This window comes from Castor canadensis, chromosome 2, assembly GCF_047511655.1.
Source record: "Castor canadensis chromosome 2, mCasCan1.hap1v2, whole genome shotgun sequence".
Lineage (NCBI taxonomy): Eukaryota > Metazoa > Chordata > Mammalia > Rodentia > Castoridae > Castor > Castor canadensis.
The window spans coordinates 175,872,559-175,892,075 of NC_133387.1; the positions used below are offsets into that span (position 1 = coordinate 175,872,559).

The 19,517-nt window shown below is 36.2% G+C and overlaps 2 protein-coding genes across 2 annotated transcripts; both read right to left on the reverse strand.

Moving 5' to 3' along the window:
• Positions 1 to 3,385: 3,385 nt before the first annotated feature.
• On the reverse strand, positions 3,386 to 4,342 carry LOC109678181 (olfactory receptor 8C8-like). The gene has a single exon (XM_020153831.2). The coding sequence runs from the start codon at positions 4,325 to 4,327 to the stop codon at positions 3,386 to 3,388; it is 942 nt and encodes a 313-aa protein (XP_020009420.1). The 5' UTR covers positions 4,328 to 4,342.
• A 5,283-nt stretch (positions 4,343 to 9,625) lies between these two features.
• LOC109678167 (olfactory receptor 8B3-like) lies at positions 9,626 to 10,579 on the reverse strand. The gene has a single exon (XM_020153823.2). The coding sequence runs from the start codon at positions 10,556 to 10,558 to the stop codon at positions 9,626 to 9,628; it is 933 nt and encodes a 310-aa protein (XP_020009412.2). The 5' UTR covers positions 10,559 to 10,579.
• Positions 10,580 to 19,517: the final 8,938 nt, after the last annotated feature.

Here is a 19,517-nt window from a genome sequence, read left to right on the forward strand (position 1 = left end):
GGTCCTAATCCTCTTTTTTGCCCTGCATTCCTTTTAATGGCTTACTGTTCTTCTGATACTTTTACATTTAAACTCCTACATGAACTTTCATTGAGTGCCTTGCTCAGTCAACATTGAGGTTATCAATTTCTTTCATCAAAAAAAAGAGTAGAGGCTGTGGTGTAGGAAGGCCTCTTAATCTCTCTTTGTCACTGTGCTTACTAGCTCTAATATTCTCCATGCTTCATGTTCATAAAAATCCACAATACAGAGAGTAATAAAAGCATCTCTTCCTTTGAGTTATTATAACAATTAAAAGAGATATTATAAGTCGAATGTTTAAAACCATTCCTGCAACAAGGTACATAGTTAATAAATGACAGCTGTCATTATGTATTTTTCTTAACTTCTGGTACATTCTCCATCATAACATCCATCAGAGTTTTTTTCTTCTTTTGCTCCTGTATTCTCCTGAAAATTGTAAGTTCTATAAGGACAAAGGTCATGGTTGTTTATTTATTACTTTTGCTCCTGGTGCTAAATACAATAACCACTACATGGAAGGGTCTCTTTAGATATTTATGGAACTTCTCTGGTGAAATCTCAGAACTTTTCAACATTTCTCACATACTTAGAAATAGAGAATAGAATCACAATGACTTCCATCCCTTTCTCCTTCCTACAAACACAGTCATGCACATCTTGTGGTAAATTTCCAAAATAGTTAAATATTTATACAGGAATAAACTGGTTTCTGCCTAGGTTTTAACTGAACTTTTTTACTAAGCTTTACATTCCAAAAAGAGACCCACACATTTGAAGTCAATTGAGCTCAACAATGATGCATAGGTAATTTAAAATAGAAATTGTCAAGCAATGTGGATGGAAAAATAATATAGCCAAAAACTAATCTCAATCCCTGCATAAAATCATTATTAAAATTTTTCAGAAAATGAATCATAGATGAAAACATTAAACTTCAAGACTTTTAGAAGATGATGCATCTGACTCATGTTTCACTTTTTGCATAAGTACCAAATGTTTACAGAAATGGATGCAAATCCTTTTCTAAACAATATTTAGTGCTATTAAGGAAATAGTGACATGTCTTACAAGAAGGATTGACTCATGATCTTAAGCATTCCCAAAGAATGATCACTATTAGAAGCAGGTCAGGATGAAACATTTCTTTGTAGTCCACACTGTTAGCCCTACTTAAAATTCAGACTTTACAGAGGCATAGGCATTTTTCTAGTTGGGCATCAAAGACTTTGTGAAATCAGACTTTTGAAAATAAGAGGTCTCTTAAAGGATTTGTTGAAGTCTAACAGATGCTAGCCAAAGGTAGTAGGACTACTCTTAGGATAAATTCCCTAAGCTGCAAGCAGCACAGTTAGATAAGAGTTGGAAAAAATGTCCATCCTATCCAAGGAGTCAGGAAGTTTTGCAATGAAAATTTGGAGACAAGAAAGTGTATGTCACTTATCCTGAAGCCACATGGTTATAAGTGACAGGGGCAGGACAATGTGTGCAGTGGGAAAAGTCCTGGGATAGGAGGATAGGTCATAAGTAGAAGGGTTTTTTGTTTTGCTTTGTTTTGTTTGGCACTGGGGTTTGAACTTGTGGTTTTGCGCTTGCTAGGCAGGTGCTGTAACATGTAAGCAACACTGCCAACTCTTTTGGATCTAGTTATTTTACAAATAGGGTCTCTCTTTTATTCCTGGGTAAACTTGGACCATGATCTTCCTACTTACACTTCCACAGATGGGATAATAGCATAAGCCATCACACCCAGCTAAAGAGAATGTTTTGCTAATTCTTGGTTGTTTGGCTGGTTGGTTATAAATTCAAAATAGATGCTATATGGATGCCTAAACTTTAACATACGGAAAAGGATTGTAGAGCATTTTATTACTTTTTCTTTGTTGATTTATGTTGAAGCTATAGTCAAACTCTGTTATCTCTCTTCCCTCTCTTCATTCTGCAGTAGTTTTCACTTAGTTCAGGACATCTCAGAACTCTTTCCTTATCACCTTGTTAATGATATCTGTGCTATAGGCATCTTGGCTGAGGCCATCATTCCCAAATAATTTCCACTTTTGAACACTTTCCAAAACAAATCTCCTAAAGTTCTCTCTGTTTCTCCAAATTTCTCCTTTCTTTCCTCACATTTCTTCATAGAATGCACCATGCTTCAAAAACCGGGATCTGCATTAACGGTGTATTCTTAAGGAAGACACATTTCCTCACTAAGAGAAAAGGATAAGGAGATATTTATTTAATAGGATTTATAACAAGTGCAGCACATTTGTTATAAATGTGAGATTATTCTTCTAAGAGGAAAAAAGAGAGAAGGAAAATTTACAGATCGAAAGAGGAAATCCCAATTGGACACAATTCATATTATATGTTTTAGTTAATGTTTGTAACCTTCATTTATTTTTGTTTACTAGAGACTGAACCACAGGTGGTGTACATGTTAGTCAAGTATTGGCCCATTGAGATAACTCCTAAGCATCTTACATGAGATTTTAAAGAAAGAAAATAAACCTTGCTTTGAAAAAGAGAATGCTTTATTTGCAGCTGTAGAAACAAAAAACCTTGACATTACTTGTGACATTTTGCTCTATAGCCAGAAATAAAACTGTGTAGTTTAGAAATGCAATTTTGGCAAACAACCCACAGATACAGGAAGAAATATCTCTATTTATTACCAAAAATCCAAACCAAAACAAACAAAAACGAATTGACCAATGAATTCCTTTTTCAGGTTGAGTTTGGAAAAGTAGGCAGAACTGTAGCTCTCATGTGTCCTCACATGCCCATAAGAATGGAACCTAGTTTCTAAACAATACACAATTTCATTACAAATGGAAGGCTAAATATCTCAGAAAAAAAGGCTGAAAGAAACCCATAACTCTGGACATTTTTTATAGCTTTGTCATTTCCCTAATTTTTATCATCACTTCTGTTTTAAGATAGTTATAAATAATACATTACTTGAAATAAGAAACCTTGTAAAATATTTCACAAAAGCAGAGAATAAATAAACTTATCTAAAAGCACCCACATCCTACTGTTTTATTGAAGATAAAAAAAAAAAAACATAAGTAGTGTTATCTTCAGGCAGGAAAAGATAACAGTCCAGGGACTCCAGAAGGCACAGAGAACAAAAGCTAGTTTGCAGTCACTGAGGGACTAAACATAAGCTTGAAGACCAAAAATAGGCCTGCAGTTATATTCCATAGAGAGAGAACACAAGATACCACGGGAGAAATAATGCCAGGATATAAGAAGAAATATGGAGAGAAGATAAGTATAGAATAAAAAGATGATGAGGAAATCAAGAAGGGGAGAAAAGGAGTGATGAATGTGGAAAGATACTAAGGTACATCCACTGCTTCACTCAGGTTGTGATTCTCCTCAGAGTTCTCTTCAGAGCAAGTTTGACGTCTTTGTTCCTGAGGCTATAAATGAGGGGGTTTAGCATAGGGACCACAAGAGTATGAAACACTGAGAAAAATTTCCCCTGCCCCACAGACTCTGTAGATGTTGGTTTCACATAAGTGAGTATCCCAGACCCGTAGAAGAGGGCAACAGTTATTATGTGGGAACCACAGGTGCCGATGGCTTTGGACCAACGCTTACCTGATGACATATGGATGATATTAAAAAGAATCAAAGCATATGACATTAAGATAATTAGGCTGGATAAAATGACAATTGTACCAACAACAGCAGAAGTCACTAGCTCATTGATGTAGGTGCTGCTGCAGGAGAGCTGCAGGAGGGGGAAGATGTCACACATGTAGTGGTTGATGGTGTTGGCATCACAAAAGATGAGTCTGATCATACACCCTGTGTGGACCATGGCACCAGCAAACCCCATCAAATGTGAACCAAGCATCAGCAGAGAACAGGTCTTAGGGGACATGATGACTGTGTACAGCAGGGGCTGACAGATAGCCACATAGCGATCATAGGCCATGGCTGTCAGCACATAACACTCAGAGTTGACAAAAAAGCAGAAGAAAAATAGCTGAGTCATGCATCCACTATAGGAGATGATGTTCCTCTCCAAAAGAAAGCCCATCAGCATTTTGGGGGTAAAGACAAATGAATAACAGAAATCAAGGAAGGACAGATTGAAGAGAAAAAAGTACATGGGGGTGTGAAGGTGTGAATTCAGACAAATTAGATTCATGAAGCTCAAATTTCCCACCACAGTGACTATGTAGTTCACCAAAAAGAAGAAAAACAGGGGCAGTTGGAGCTCACTTTGGTCTGTTAATCCCATAAGAATAAACTCTGTCACTGAAGAATCACTTTCCATAGCTATTTGCTTCATAGGTGGGATCTGTAAGAACAGTGGTAGAAGGTGACATTAATGCTGCCCCTCCATTTTGACTTCAGAGGAAGAGATGAGTTGCTGGTTACCAAGTTCAGTGTTCTCAGGATATGCACAGCAGAGAGAAAGACTTTTCATATTGATTCCTGAAAAATCCCCATTTGCTTTTTTCCCACCCATTGTGAGTGTCTCTCTCCAGAAACAATGTTCATGTTATTCCCATTGTCTCTGAATATCATTTCTTCCCTTCTCCTATGCCTTTACTAAGATTTAGAACTGAAAATAATAAGTTAGTAGTGTTCTCTATAACCTATAGCTTACATTATTTTAGCTCTGAACAGAAATTATAAAGACTAAGATTGTTCAATGCTCACCTTTCTTCCTCTAAAGGCCTCACTGCTTCAGGACTTCAAAGCAATGCATCCTCACTATTCTGAGGGGTTCAAATTTCTGATGACTAAGGACGTAATAGCAATCAGCACAGATCTGCCTCTGATCTGCAAGAAGAGGAATAATGGGAAACATATCATGGTTTCCATTCAGTATCTTCAGAAAGTTCACTTCACTTGCAGGAAGGAAAGAAACAATTTATATGAGCCCCGAGAACATCACCTCACTCAAATGAGAGTCTATTTCATGTCCCATAATTATGGGAAAATGAATTAGATGCCAGAAACTTATTCTGTCCTTTATGATTTCCTCCCAGGTTGGCTGATCCTCTTGAGGGTAGAAATTACTGAGCCTGTGTTTACAACCAGTGACATAGATCCAACATTGGATATTTTCAGACTATAATTTCTGCTGAATTTGTAATTTCCCACAAGGAATACCTAGTCGCCAAGACAAAATATTGTGCATTCCCCTTCATCGTGTTCTTTTTCCTGCCTTGTACAGATTTACAAGAAAAAAGAACAGTGACAGAGTCACCCCATTTCTAGTAAAGTTCTCAGTCTTCTGGGATTGCATTATTAGCATTAGATAATAGATTAACACTGTGAAAGAGATGCTTGTAATAATAAGAATAAACACTGTCAGTTTGAGTTTAAATTCAGACTTTTAAAGTTCTTGACCATGAGATTTTAACAAAAAATACAATGCCTCTTTTACCTTTTTATTTATTCTTGCATCAACGTGTATTTCTGTATATCTGTAAAATGAGTTTTATGTTTTCTTGGGATATTGTGGGAATTAAATGAGATGATTCATATAAAGTATTAAAATTATTCCTGACATGTAAAAAGAGCCCAATACATGTTATTATGCTTTTTCCCTTTTCCTTGATCTACATACATTTTCATATAAATCAGGGTTTCTCATCCTTGGCACTATTGACATATGAAGGAAAAATATTTTTGCATGGTGTAATCTATGTAGTATACCATGCACAGAGCCCTTCATCTCTCCCCACTAGATTCAGCATCTCCTCACCTCATGGACATACACATAAAACATTAGGCTCATCATAATTTTTTCCAGATATTCCCAAATGTCTATTGAGTGGTCTTGGGACTCAGAAATTACAATCCTTTGTATGGCACTTCTGTTTTCTGAGTACTTTCAACTCAAGAACATTGGAGATGATCAAAACTTAAATGTTTTCTTGACCTTTTACTACAGTCCTTACTCTTGCACTCCTTAGTCTCTAAAGGGAGGTCACAAAATTAAAAGAATCCTTCTTCCACAATACAGGTCACAGACACTAGAACCTCTCTTCCTCAAGTCTACTGTCATATCACTATGAGTTGTAGAGTCCCAAGGAAATTTCTGAGAAAGGGGTGGGAGATATTCACTCAAGACACAAAGAGGAGATAATCTTTGATTTCACCTCATAAATGCATTTAAAGAGAAATCAAATGTGGGATTTAAACAAATTTATTGACAAGAATATTCCATACTCAGAGTTGAGTAAAGGCATAAGAGAGACAATCATTTCTTTTCTTAATGATTTCGTATATATATAATGATTATGTATATTATATATGTATATCTTTTCATCTACATATTTGAGATATATTGACATTAGGGATACTAATTTATCTTCTTTCACATTTTATTAGTGCACAGTAATTATACAATGTGGGGTTCCATCGTGATATTACTCTATATGTATATAATATACTTTGACCATATTCAGCCCCTCTATTGTTCTTTCTTATATCTCCTTTCCACACCCCTTTGCATTTTTCTTGCAATTTTTCCAAAAATGCATTTGTTTCATTACAATTTTTCATACATGTGTAATGTTTTTTGATTACATCTCCCGCATCTTTGTAGAATCCTATCTGGGTTTCCTGTTGTTAGAGTCTTATCTGATGTGTATGAGCTTATGCTATATGACTTTAAACAATGAAAAGATAAAAAAATATGGCATATTGTTATTTACTATTAGTCTACAGGAACATCTTTGATATTGTTACACTTTCATATATGCTTTCTTTAAGTTGTCTTAGTAGGGCTGTTTATGATTTTCAGTGGGATTTGGTTATAAGATTAGAGGTCTATGCACAAAAATGCATATGACATGATGTAGAAAGGCTTATTTTAACATTTTATTCATTTTCCCTTTCTTGTTCTCTCCACTTTCCTGTCCTATTTGAATCTAAAAATTTATTTTAACAATTTTTCACCTTTCTGTGTAAGCAGTGAACATAAAGAAATTCTCTGACTTTCCATGTCTGAGCGAGAATTAAGTCTCTCATTTCAGAATGGGTCCTGATCTATACTCAGGAGGACAAAATTCAATACACAGAGGACAAGAAGAGTGACAACTGACAGGCCTTGCTGGGTTTATTCTTTCAGCCTCACGCTCTAGATCATATCTTCTTATCTAATTGTCTTTTTACCTGGCCGTTCATTCTTCATCAAACGTAATCATAAAAATACAAATTTCTCCTATGTCTGGGGCCTTCATCTGGAGATTCATTTATTTAGAATGAAGAACTTTAATTAAGTAAATATGCTAAGTTTTTTTCTCTTATTAATCCATGTTTTGTTATGCGTGTTAGCCAAGATCCTAACATGGAAAAGACTGATCACAGCTTTTCAAGCCTACAGGGTGAGAATATTATCCACTTTTTGGTGAGCCACTGGTTTGTCTCTACAGCTTCTATTTCTGATATTTCTGCCCCAAAAGAGTTCTGCTTTTTACCTATTTTGTGTGCAAAGATTAATGTATACAATATGAACTTAAACTTTCTTATGACACCCTATGCTGTTCTTCCTTGGTGCATCATTTAATTCTCTCTTATTTTCCCATAATCCTGGAAATTCATGTATAACATAAACTTCATGTACTCCTCTCTTTCACTGTCTGCACCCAGTCTTCAAATCCCAGATGACTCGTGACCTTCAAATGTTCAGGAATCTCTTCTCACTTGTGTAGTTTTATAATCTCTCTGCATCTCCTCTTTGGTTAACTGTAACATAACCTCTTTTAGTAGATGAGAATTAGACTGAAACTCACCAAGCCATACCTGCACACACACATGCACACACATGCGCACACACATGCGCACACACACATGCACACACACATCCGCTCACACACACGCACACGCATGCACGCACATACAGATATCCCTTTCTTCATGCTCCCCACTCATAGTTCTGCTCATAATTATAATAAATTTAGTTATATGAATAGTATTGCTATTATAAGAATTATAAGTATTTTCAAACATTATTCAAAGCTAACTCAGTGTATACTATAATTGTTTCCATTTTCATCATTGCTTTTTGGGTTCATTTTCATATTACTACATTTACTTTCTTGTTTCCTTTGTAAATTCTTCCCTGTGTCTTATAAAACTCTTCTCAGTGCATTTAGACAGAAATATTAAATACAGACTTCTTAAATAAGCATTCTAGGAGAGTTTTGATGCCCTCCTGGCTTGACATCTTTTCTTCTGACAATGACAGAAATATGAAGTCTTCAGATCTTTTGTCAACATCATCTTAGGGATTTCATTTATCTTTGTACTGTACTAGGTCTTCTATTCCCTAAATCAGGTACTTCCCTATTTCTTATTTTCTCTTACTCATTTTTGTTTAAGATATTAAGATACTATGTAGGACTGCCAGAGGTACAGAAACAAGAAACAAGACAAGGTTAGTCATAAGAGAAGTGGTAATACAAATCTATTAACCTAGTCATGCCATTACCTATACAAGGCACATGGGCATGAACAAAATCACTTCATGGAAACACCAAGAAAAATTTGAGGTCCTTCAAATTACAATTCTTTTATGGAAGTAGAACCCATAGAGAAATAACTCAAGCACATTAATGTTGGAGCCATTGATGGGAACAAGTGTTCATTTCAAACCTTGAATCAAGAAAACAATTCTAAACATGTATAAACAAGCAAAGGAGGCAACAAACTATTTTTCTGAATCTCAGAGAACCTAAACTATGAGTGGAGAGTGGGTAATATGGAAAAATAGTACATATTAAGATAGCTATATTTTAATATATAGAAACCAAGCAAACCAGGAGAAACATACTTGTTTCCAGGTCTTCTTGCCCTCTGAGTTTTTATTTATTATTCAATAAAATAAGCCTATATTATATAGAGAGAAATTCTAAAAATATCATACTTCTATTGTCACCATCCAAAATAGAAGAGAAAGTGGGTATTTCCATTTTCCCATTATTGTACTTCCTAAATTTCTTCTCCCTAACTTGAGTTTCAACTATCACTCGCTATTCAATTTTCTAAAATTGTCCTCTACTTTTCCACAAATGTGTTCATAACCTTTTCACTGTGATTTCCCTAAACACCAGTAAAAGAGATTTATCATGGATTATAAGTTTATCCAAGGCTTTATGGCCAGTGGTGGCTTCTGTCTGTATTCTATAGAACAACACAAAATAGGCTTAAAATGCTGTTAAATTTTCATGGATCATTCTCCTTACACACAGCTCAGATATATAAGCTAAGTGTCTGTTTGGGTCCTGGTCTATGAGTTGCATCCTTTTTCAAGCTCTTGATCTTTCAACTGTAATATGTTGAGAAAGTTCCAAACGTTTTTCATGAAAGAGAAAAAAATCAGTTTCAAACTTAAGCCTAGCATGTCCTAGCTACACTAGTCAAAAAGGTTACCTCTTCCCCAACAAAAATAACAACCAAATGATTTTCCTGATCAAAAATGTAATGCAAATTAAAAAATTAATGAATTCATGTATCATCCAAGGACAAAGAACAGTCAAATTTCAAAGCAGAAATGTAATCTTGTATTCTATGTTTACTGAACATGTTTTGTGCTGTAAGTACAAGCAGAGAGAGATTTATTTTATGATCAAACTTTTCTCCTGCTAAGGATTTTACTCAGGGCAAGTTTAACATCTTTGTTTCTCAAGCTGTAGATTAAGGGGTTCATCATGGGAACTACAATGGTATAAAAGACAGATGAGATTTTTCCATTATCTATATACCCTTTGGAGGAGGGTTTCAGATACATAAATGCACATGATCCAAAAAACAGAGAAATCGCAATTATGTGGGAACTGCATGTGCTAAAGGCTTTGGACCTGCCCTCAGTTGACCTCATTTTGAAGATACTGTAGAGGATGAAACCATAAGAAATAAAGATGGTGAGACTGGGCACAATAATGTCTTTGCCCCCTACAATGAAAATCTCTAGTTGACTGACATAAGTGCTGGTGCAAGAGAGCTGAAGCAAAGGGATGAGATCACAGAAAAAGTGGTTGATAGTGTTTGCTTCGCAGAAGGTCAGTCTCAGGATGCATCCAGTGTGGGCCATAGCACAAGCAAATGCCATCAAGTAGCAACCAAGAATAAGGTAGGAACACACTTTAGGAGACATGGCAGTGTTATACATAAGTGGATTACAGATGGCCACATAGCGGTCATAGGCCATTGAAGTTAGCACGTAGCAGTCAGAAATGGCAAAAAAACAAAACAAGTAGAGCTGTATCATACATCCCATGTAAGAAATAACATTCTTGCTTAATATAAAGTTCAAGAGCATTTTGGGTGTAATCACAGAAGAATAACAGAGGTCTATGAAGGATAAATTAAATAGGAAAAAGTACATGGGGGTGTGAAGGTGTGAATTCAGTACAACTAGAATTATCAGTCCCAAATTCCCCAATGCAGTTACCATATACATTACTAGAAACAGGAAGAACAGGGGTATTTGCAGGTCAGGTTGGCCTGTTAACCCCATCAGAATGAATTCAGTCACAGAAGATCCATTTGCAGTAACCATTCTTCTTTAAGGAAGATCTGTGGATACAGGAAAAAGAGTGACATGAAAGGAAAGCCAGGTTTCCTATAATAAGTTTACCAACAATTGTGATTTATATGCTAAGAATGTCTGACACTAAGTCTTATCTTAAGAGCCAGCTTTATTGCCATCATTACATTTAGTGGCATAGCCTTTCTCTTATTAGCGTCTTGAAGGCTAAATATAGTTAAGTACATTATCAATTTGGTATTCACAGCTAAGGCTAGTGCTATAATATTCAAACATCACTGTTAGAAAAAACCAAGAAAGAATGGGGAAGTGACTGAAACTGGATAAGAAATGCTCTGGTTTAATTTTGTCAGCTTTTCATTTGCTTCAGTCCTCCCTTCAGTGGTGAAATCACAGGCAGAAATTTTACCAATCTGATGCTGAACTCCAATGCGTATCAGTGTCCATGTCAAGTGTAGAACCATGGACAGCTTCTAATGGAAATCAAAAGCAGAGTCTAGGAATGGTTTAATTGGTGCCCTAAATTACAGAAAAAACTGAAGTCTAGAAAAGCATGAGATCTGTCCCTAGAGATATAATTAACTGGTTAAAACAAAGTAGAGTCCACTGAATCAACATTCTCTGCTCCCCTTTAAAAGAGATTCTTCTACAAATTTCTCTTGATTTGAGGACTGCACAAAACACAATGTAAATGACATATGTCTAGGGCCCTGGGCTTCATCTCAAAACATGAAGACATCATGCTAAGTATAATAAGCAAGACACTACTGGAGAAATACCACATGGTATCTTCTATACGTAGATCTGAAACAGTAATATTCATATATGCAGAGAGTAGGAAGTTGGTTGCCATGGCCAGTAGGAGAAAAGAAAGTGGTAATTTTGGCCAAAGGGTAAAAACAGTCAAATATGCCAGATAATTACTTTTGAGATCTGATTTACAGAATGTCAACAATAGTTAAAAATACTGTATTGTACACTTGGTATCTGCTAATAGGATATTTCTTAAAATTATCTTCTCACTATATTTATACATATGTATAAAATGCACACACATGATTAACTATGGAAAGGTGATGGATTTTTTAATTAGCTTCAATGTTGGGTCATTTCACAATGTATGTGTTGGACAAAAAAATAAGTTTTATTCTTCCTAAATACTATTTTATATGATAACTACAAATAAATAAAGTTGTTAAATAAATACATTTCAAATCTTACCCTCCTTAGGAGAGAGTCTTGGTGCTTCCTTGTCACTACGATTTGCCAATGCAGTCCTGTCAGGTAGGGTGATATCTGATTCTAAATCTTTGGCTCCTTTGATTCTAAGAAGATGTAGCACAACATCTCATATTCCATGGAATACTAGAGCTACTGGTTGTAATTTATAATAATAGTACCTAGTCTTCTAAAGCATCAGTGAAAAATAAATAGCCCTTACTAGTACCACATATACTACTTAATAGGAAACCTGAGGTTTTACATGAGGTTAATGACTACTAAACTATGAGCAAGATAAAAGCTTACCCATTGTCTTCACTGTGAACAGATTCCACGTATAAAAATGAAATGAGGCCATTGCATTTACACAGTACACTATGATGAATCTTTCATCCTTAGGGATCAGGTATTCTGTTCTCTTTAGAGATTATACATGCTCCATGCTTGAGCCAATATTAAGCTCCAATCTCCCCATCTTCTTGATCTCTTAAGGGAAATCTATTATTTTGGTACTTTTTTTTCCTTTACTCCCACATTTTTTATGGCAGTGTTCAATAAAGTCTAACTCCAAGCTTCTTCATTTCCTCACGTACAATTTTTAAGGACAACAGTAGGTCATATGAAGTATTTTCTGTCATGAGATATAGCAAAATCACTAATTGATTTCATTCTTAAATATATTTTTAACAATTCCAGGAAGTTTCTACCTAAGTATCCTGGAGGGTCATTAAATGTAACACTTCACTAATGAGGTCAGGAACTTTGTAATTCCTTATAGAAATGAATGCAGGCTATAGATAGCTACTTTATGTTTGAATACTCCCTTACACTTCCTAACTCTAATATCTTGGTTCATCTTTATAAAATAAGGATGGTAAAAAAATAGCATATCTTTAATTGGATTGTTTTAAATGTTTTAGTGAAAAAAGAGAAGAAATATGCTTAAAATAACGCCCTGTATGTGGGAAATAGTCAAATGTCAGAGGTGAGTATAGGTGTTCTTGGATTTATGAAGAAGGTTCTGTCCAGATTAATTAATTTTAAGTATTCCATACCCTAAGATGAAAATGTGTCTTGTATGCCTAACCTACTAAACAGCCTCTCTTCGTTTCACATACTTTAAATGTGCTCAGAAGAGTTACATTAGTTTACAGTTAAACATTGCAAAGGTACTGGACCTGTTTTCTCTGTCCAAGAAAACCATCAATATTCAAAGTCAAAGCAAAGTTTGTACTAACTGTGTTGAGTTTTCACATTGTTGAATGTCAAAAAATGTAAGTTTAAACACTGTAAGTTGGGGTCCATCAATATTTATTTAATAATAGCTTCTGGTACATGCTCTATCATGACTCTCATCAGAAATATTTTTTCTGCATTTTAATTACTGTAGTCCTCTATTTGTCATGAATTCTATGACTTACATATTTTGGGTAAATAATGTATAAGATTGTAGCATACATTGCTTTGTTTTGTTTACAACTTTTTTCTTGGTGAAAGCCACAGTACTAAATACACAGTAAATAGCAATTAAATACTTCTGTAAATCTATCATTCCATATCTGCAGACAGCCAGATCAACTCTTCATTTCACTCCTGAGGAAACCTGAGTGTAAAATACAATGGCTTTCATCCCTTCCCCTCAGTTCCCACACAAATTTATGACATTTTTAAGGTTTTACAAAACTTGCTAGCAAACTGTAATAGCTCCTGTTGTTTTGGCATTCCCATATATTCGATTCCATTTAACCATCCACATGCTGCTAGAATAAACTCCAAACAAAGCTTTGTTATTACATAGCTCAAGAACTTTCAGGAAGAGTAATATTAGCAACTTGGCTGCATATCTCTGGTTTTATTTACTCCAACGAAGTTAAAACTAGCAATTATTCACAAACAAGAATACTGTAGTGCTCTCAAAGCTTGTAAATAGATCTGACTCAACAATGTGGACCACAGAACTTAAGTCTTCATTGAGAGTGTTAGAGAAATTGTCTCAATTTCAATGCCTGCTCCTTCCCTCTCATGTTAGCATGGTCTGCACAAAAAACAATTTTTGGGGTCTATAGTTTTTACAATGAGAATGAAGAATAGAAAGCAAATGTTCATCTGCTCTAGCATTTCAAGAAGTTTTCCAGCAAGTCACTTCAATCACAACCCATGGGGAAAGCAAGAGTAAACTTGTGACTAGATCAACTTTGATAGATTTGTTTATCTCCTAGTGGGGGTATGTGATAACAGGTACCATGTGAAATATAGTCCAATTGTAATGACAAGCTAGTCACTACTAGAAGCAGTGGGACGTTCTACCTAGCTTGAATCCCTAATTGTCCACCTTGAGACAAAACCTAAGACCCCACCATTGCACATTTCAACAAAGACAATGGATTGTTCTGCCACAGTCTAGAGTTTAAGCCTCAGTTCAGCCTCAAAGCCCACCTAAATTACTTAGTTTTGTTCCTGCTAAGCAGTGACTCAATTTATTTTGAACCTCCTTCTGAAACTCTTTCCTATTTCAATGGGTAAATAGCAGTAACTTGGACTGATAAATATACTCTGTGTACTTCTACAATGAGATCCTGTTGGAGCAACCACCCAGTATTTCTCCCTCATTGCACAGAGAGTTTAGCTGTAGTCTCACCAGACAGCAGAGCCCAGCAAGCTGCTCCATGAAAACTCATATGTTTGGCTATAGCTCAGCCATCTACAGAACAGAAAGCTAAACTCTGGCTGCCTGTAATTGTTAACCCTTAGTATATCCAAAGTCAGTGTGAAATGCTGGACTAAATGGTAATGATCTATGATCTATCTCTGTACTGAAAGAAAGAGAGGGAGGTAGAGAAGGAGAGAGAAAGAGAGGGAGAGAGAGAGAGAGAGAAAAGAAGAAGAAGAAGAAGAAGAAGAAGAAGAAGAAGAAGAAGAAGAAGAAGAAGAAGAAGAAGAAAAGGAGGAGAGGTCCAGGGACAAGAAGGAGGAAAGAAGACTTGGGAGGTAGAAAGGTAGAAGAAAAGGTAAGAAGAAAGGAAGGAAAGAAAAAAGGAAGGAAGGGAAAATCAGAAGAAGTAGCTGTATATTTAAATGCACAGACTCCAATGGAAAAATACATGGATTACAGAGACTCAAGAAATTACAACACCTCCAAAAGAAAGTGACAAATATACAACAATGGAGATTTGTTCCTAAAGAAATGGAGGTCTGTGAAATCATAAGCAAAGGAGTAGCAATATCCTTAATGAATTTCAATGAACTTTTAGAATGAATGTTTAAAGCATGAATAATATTTTAAAAACATTTCAAGAACAAAGTGAGAAATTCGACAAGTGAAAATCACTAACAGGAAGAGGCAAGATATCAAACTAGTAGCAAACAATGATTTCTAGCTTATCAGCTCATAATTGGAACAGCCAGAAAAACAGCTTTTTAACAAGGTTGATGACTGAGGGGATGCACTGAAGCTTTAATATCAGACAGAAGGAGACTTGGAGATACTCAGAGATTCTAGTTATTGTAACAGAGAGTAGGAAACAATGCAACAGTACTGATCCTAAGGTGGACTGGTGGCATAGGGGAGGAGTAACAAAAAGGTAAGAAGGAGAGTTATTGTAGAGAAAATTGACACAAAAAAGAAGCAGACCAGAAAGACATTCTGAATACAGCTCATCTGAAAGCTACCCAGAATACTAGTGTTTGAGGAGTGCTCTGTGTTTCTCAATGTAAAAGCTTGGAGCTATAAGAGGCCATCTTGAGAAGTCCCATGTAGCTTGGTACTTTGGGAAACAATTTCTTCCATTGTTTTTTCCTTAGGAAATCAGAGCAATATTGTTAAAGTTGTTGACAGCATCATTTATCATATGGCACAGTGTGACCTTGTGGCAGAACAGAACTGAAGAAAGTTCATTGAAATAAATACATGTTAGGATTCATTTCAGAGTTGAGAAAGAGTATAGTTTACATTTCCATTAATATGGTTGGCTCTATTGGCCAATCATCAAAGTAGTGGATGTTAGAAGACTGAGAACGTGAGCTGGACTGTGTACAATAACTGGAATTCAGAAAATAAAAACAGCCATGGGTGGTGAAAAATATAGCACATGATGTACCTCTTCCACCCAGTATGGTTTTTTACCGATGTTCCTTGTGGGGTGGAATTTTTGAACTTTTTATTTCTTGTGTTTCTACATGGGGATTTTTATATCCGAGGCCAAGTCTTCAGGTACAAGTTGTAATAACCTGTAGTCTTTACAGATGGATTATTCTCAATGTTCAGGTAGGACTGTGTACTCACAGGGATACGGTGCTGTTTTTCACCACCTGAGTAGGTGTGGGGCTCATTAACCAAGCATCCACCTGTGAGATCAGTGAATCAGGCCATTTGTAATCCATTGCTCTATAGTCCACCATATCCCATCATATCTGTTCTGTACTATTTTGTTGGGCTTATATGAAGGACTTTGGTGTAGCTACTGTCTACACAGGCTGCATGCTTAAACTGCAAAGCCAATGTGGAGAGGCAGAGTAGTCTGACATTGAGGCCTATTGAGAAGATTAAGTAACAAAGAATTTGAGCAGTGAACAGCATGGTGGTTAGAGACCCCACTCTTCATTGAGAGGAGACAGAGCCATAGTCTAAAGGCCATGAAGGAAAAATAGCACTGAGCTTCTGGCTGAGATAATCAGGACCTGCCTCCTGATTATGTGTGTTGGCTGCTAGTTGAGTCTGTGGGCTCTGAGCTCAGTCCACTCAAATTATATGATTTCTACAACTTTCCTTCACTCCTCTGAAAAATGAGGAGTGACAGGCAGGGCGAGGTCAGAAAATACTGAAACCCACCTTAGAGAAAATCATCACAATGGGTGTGTGTGTTTGCTTCCAGGCAGAGCTAAGAGAACCAAGGCCAGGTCCTCCAACTCACATGATTTACACTACCTCCGCCCTTCATAGTAGGTGGAACTGCTGAAAAGTATCTGAAAGCACTGAGCCCCTCCTCCAGGAATGGCATCCCATAAAGTGTTGCCCGGTGAGACTAAGTGTTCCAAGCCCAGGCCCTCTAAACTCTACTATTTCCACAGCCTCCTCCCCTGTCCTAACATGAATATGAACTGAAGGTTGGGCCTGAGATCATTGAAGCCAGCAGGCAGAGTGTCTCATTCTGTCACTTTTTCCAATGCTAGAGGAGAACTTGGTACTATCCCCACAGTCAACAAGTGGTCCTGTACATAAAACAGTATTCTTTAATGAAGGCAGCCCTCATACAGAGAACTGACCCTTCTTACAAGTAATCCAGCTAGTATTTCTTGATGAGGAGTGCTGGGGATAAGGCCTAGTCTCTGAAGTACATGGGAAGCTATTTGGTTCATGAGCCACACACTCTGGTAGTGAGAAATAGTTTCTTAATTCTGTTTCTACACATTCTCATCTGGACATTGAGAATAATTTACCTGGATGATGATTATTATTATTAAAACATCTACCTAAAGACTTGGCCCCAGGTGCACACGTTTCAATATAGAAACAAAAGAAATAAAGCAAAAGGCGAAACGAGTCTTCCAAAATTCAAATCTACACTAAACTAAATGACAGTGAAGTGAAGTGCAGACAAAAAACTCAAAATAATAATTACAAGAATGGTCAGTGAAGATAAATAGGACATTAATACACACCAGCATGAAGTCCAAGGAAAAACAAATTATTGAATGAAATAAGGAAGACAATGCAGGATATGAAAGAGGAATTCAATGAAGATGCAAAAATTCTAAAAACAAAATCAAATCAAAATTCTAGAAATGAAAAGGTCAATAAGAAAGTAAAACACTCAAATGAAAGCCTCACCAAGAGACTCCACCCAATTCAAGACAGAATATCAGGGATTTTTTTAAAAGGTAGAGGCATTAAAATAAAGATTGAGGACAGCATCTTAAGTGAAGTTAGCCAGGCTCAGCAGGCCAAAAGCTGAATATTCTCTCTCATATATGGCATATAGACCTAACACAAATTAAGCAATATTATGAAACACTGATCACACTAAGGGGAGATCACATATGGGAGGGGTAAAAGAAGGAAACTAAGAAGTTGAATATGGTTGATATACTCTCTATACAAGAATAAATATAGAAATCTTAAACCAGCTGAAACCACCATAAGAAAGGGATTAAGGTAGAATGAAGAAAATGAGAGAAGATAAACAAATTGGGTTTGTAATACATACACACACACATGGAAATATCACAAGAAATCTCCCTGTGCAGCTACCTTTATCTCAAACAAGCAAAAATGTCATTTTTTTTTCTTTTTTCTTCAGAGAACAGGAGGGCAGAACAGGTCCTGCATGGGGTGGGGTGGAGGTCAATAAGCAAGCAACAAGGAAGCAATAAGCAGGGTAGAGGTGGGACAGTTTTTATCAGTGGGAGGGGGGATGTGGGGAGAAAGAGGATAGGAGGTGAATATGGGGAAAAATATGTGTACACATGTATGTAAATGCAAAAATGATACCTGTTGAAACTATTCCATGAATTGTGGGGTGGGATAAAGAAGAATGGTAGAGGGGCTGAATCCATGTATGATATATTTGATATATTGTAAGAACCTTTGTAAAAGCCACAATGCACTCCCATCCAGTATAACAATAAAGGAAAATGAGTGAGTATAAATAAATAAATGAAAAGGAATTACAGTATGCAAAGATTGAGAAAAAAAGTACAAAGAAAACTTTAAAGACCTACGGGACACCATTAAAAGACCATGGGCACAGAAGGAGAAGAGATATAAGAAAAAGACATAGAAAACATATTCTGTAAAGTAACAGCAGAATTTTCAAAAATCTTTAGGAAGAGTTGGTCATACATGTACAGGAGGCTTTTATGACACAAAACAAAACACAAAATAGGATTATCATATGATCTTGCTACAGCACCCTTAGGCATATGTCAGGAGCAATGTAAGTCAACATACAATACCTGTACACCCATATTTATTGCCACACTATTCACAATGGCTAAGCTACCAAATTAGCCTAAGTGCCATACAACAGAGAAAATGATGAATAATATGTGGCACATATGCTCAATGGAGTTTATTCAGCCCTAAGAAGAATGACATTATGTCATTTGGAGGAAAATACAACGGAACAGGAAATTATCATGTTGAGCGAGATAAGCCATGCTGAGAACAGCAAATATGAAATGTTTTTGTTCATATCCAGAAAAAAGAATGAAATATTAATAATAATGATGATGATATTATGATGGTAAGTGGGGGACTCTTTGGGGATAAACTACATGAGATGGAAGGGAAAAGGAGAAGTTTGTGGGTAGGGAATATGATCAAAGTACATTGTATATGCATGAAGAGAGCATAATGAAACCCCAGCAATGACTTGAAAAACATAGCGAAAAAAATTTCTCTACTTTTCCAATGCTTTTTCCATTTTATACTCAGAATATTAGATATATGATAAAAGATAACATCATGAATAAAGCAGAAGGAGTTTAGTGTTTCTTTTGGAGGTGACCTTTGTCAGCCTCAGAGAAGCCTTCTCAAGAGCACTGGCAGTTGAGGAGCACAGTTGTTAAATGTGTGACAGATACTCCTTCGTGTGCACCATCTTGATCACCTAAAGGCCTTGCTTAGTCTGAGATACTCCAGCCAATGAATGAGCATGCTGTTTGGGTCTTACCACATCTGGTAATTTCTACCTAACACAGATCTCTTTTGACAGGCAATGTTGGTTAGAGACTTCCTATCCTTCTTATCAAG

Coding starts and splice junctions, on each gene's coding strand:
- LOC109678181 (XM_020153831.2), bottom strand. CDS start 4,327: ATGAAGCAAATAGCTATGGAAAGTGATTCTTCAGTGACAGAGTTTATT.
- LOC109678167 (XM_020153823.2), bottom strand. CDS start 10,558: ATGGTTACTGCAAATGGATCTTCTGTGACTGAATTCATTCTGATGGGG.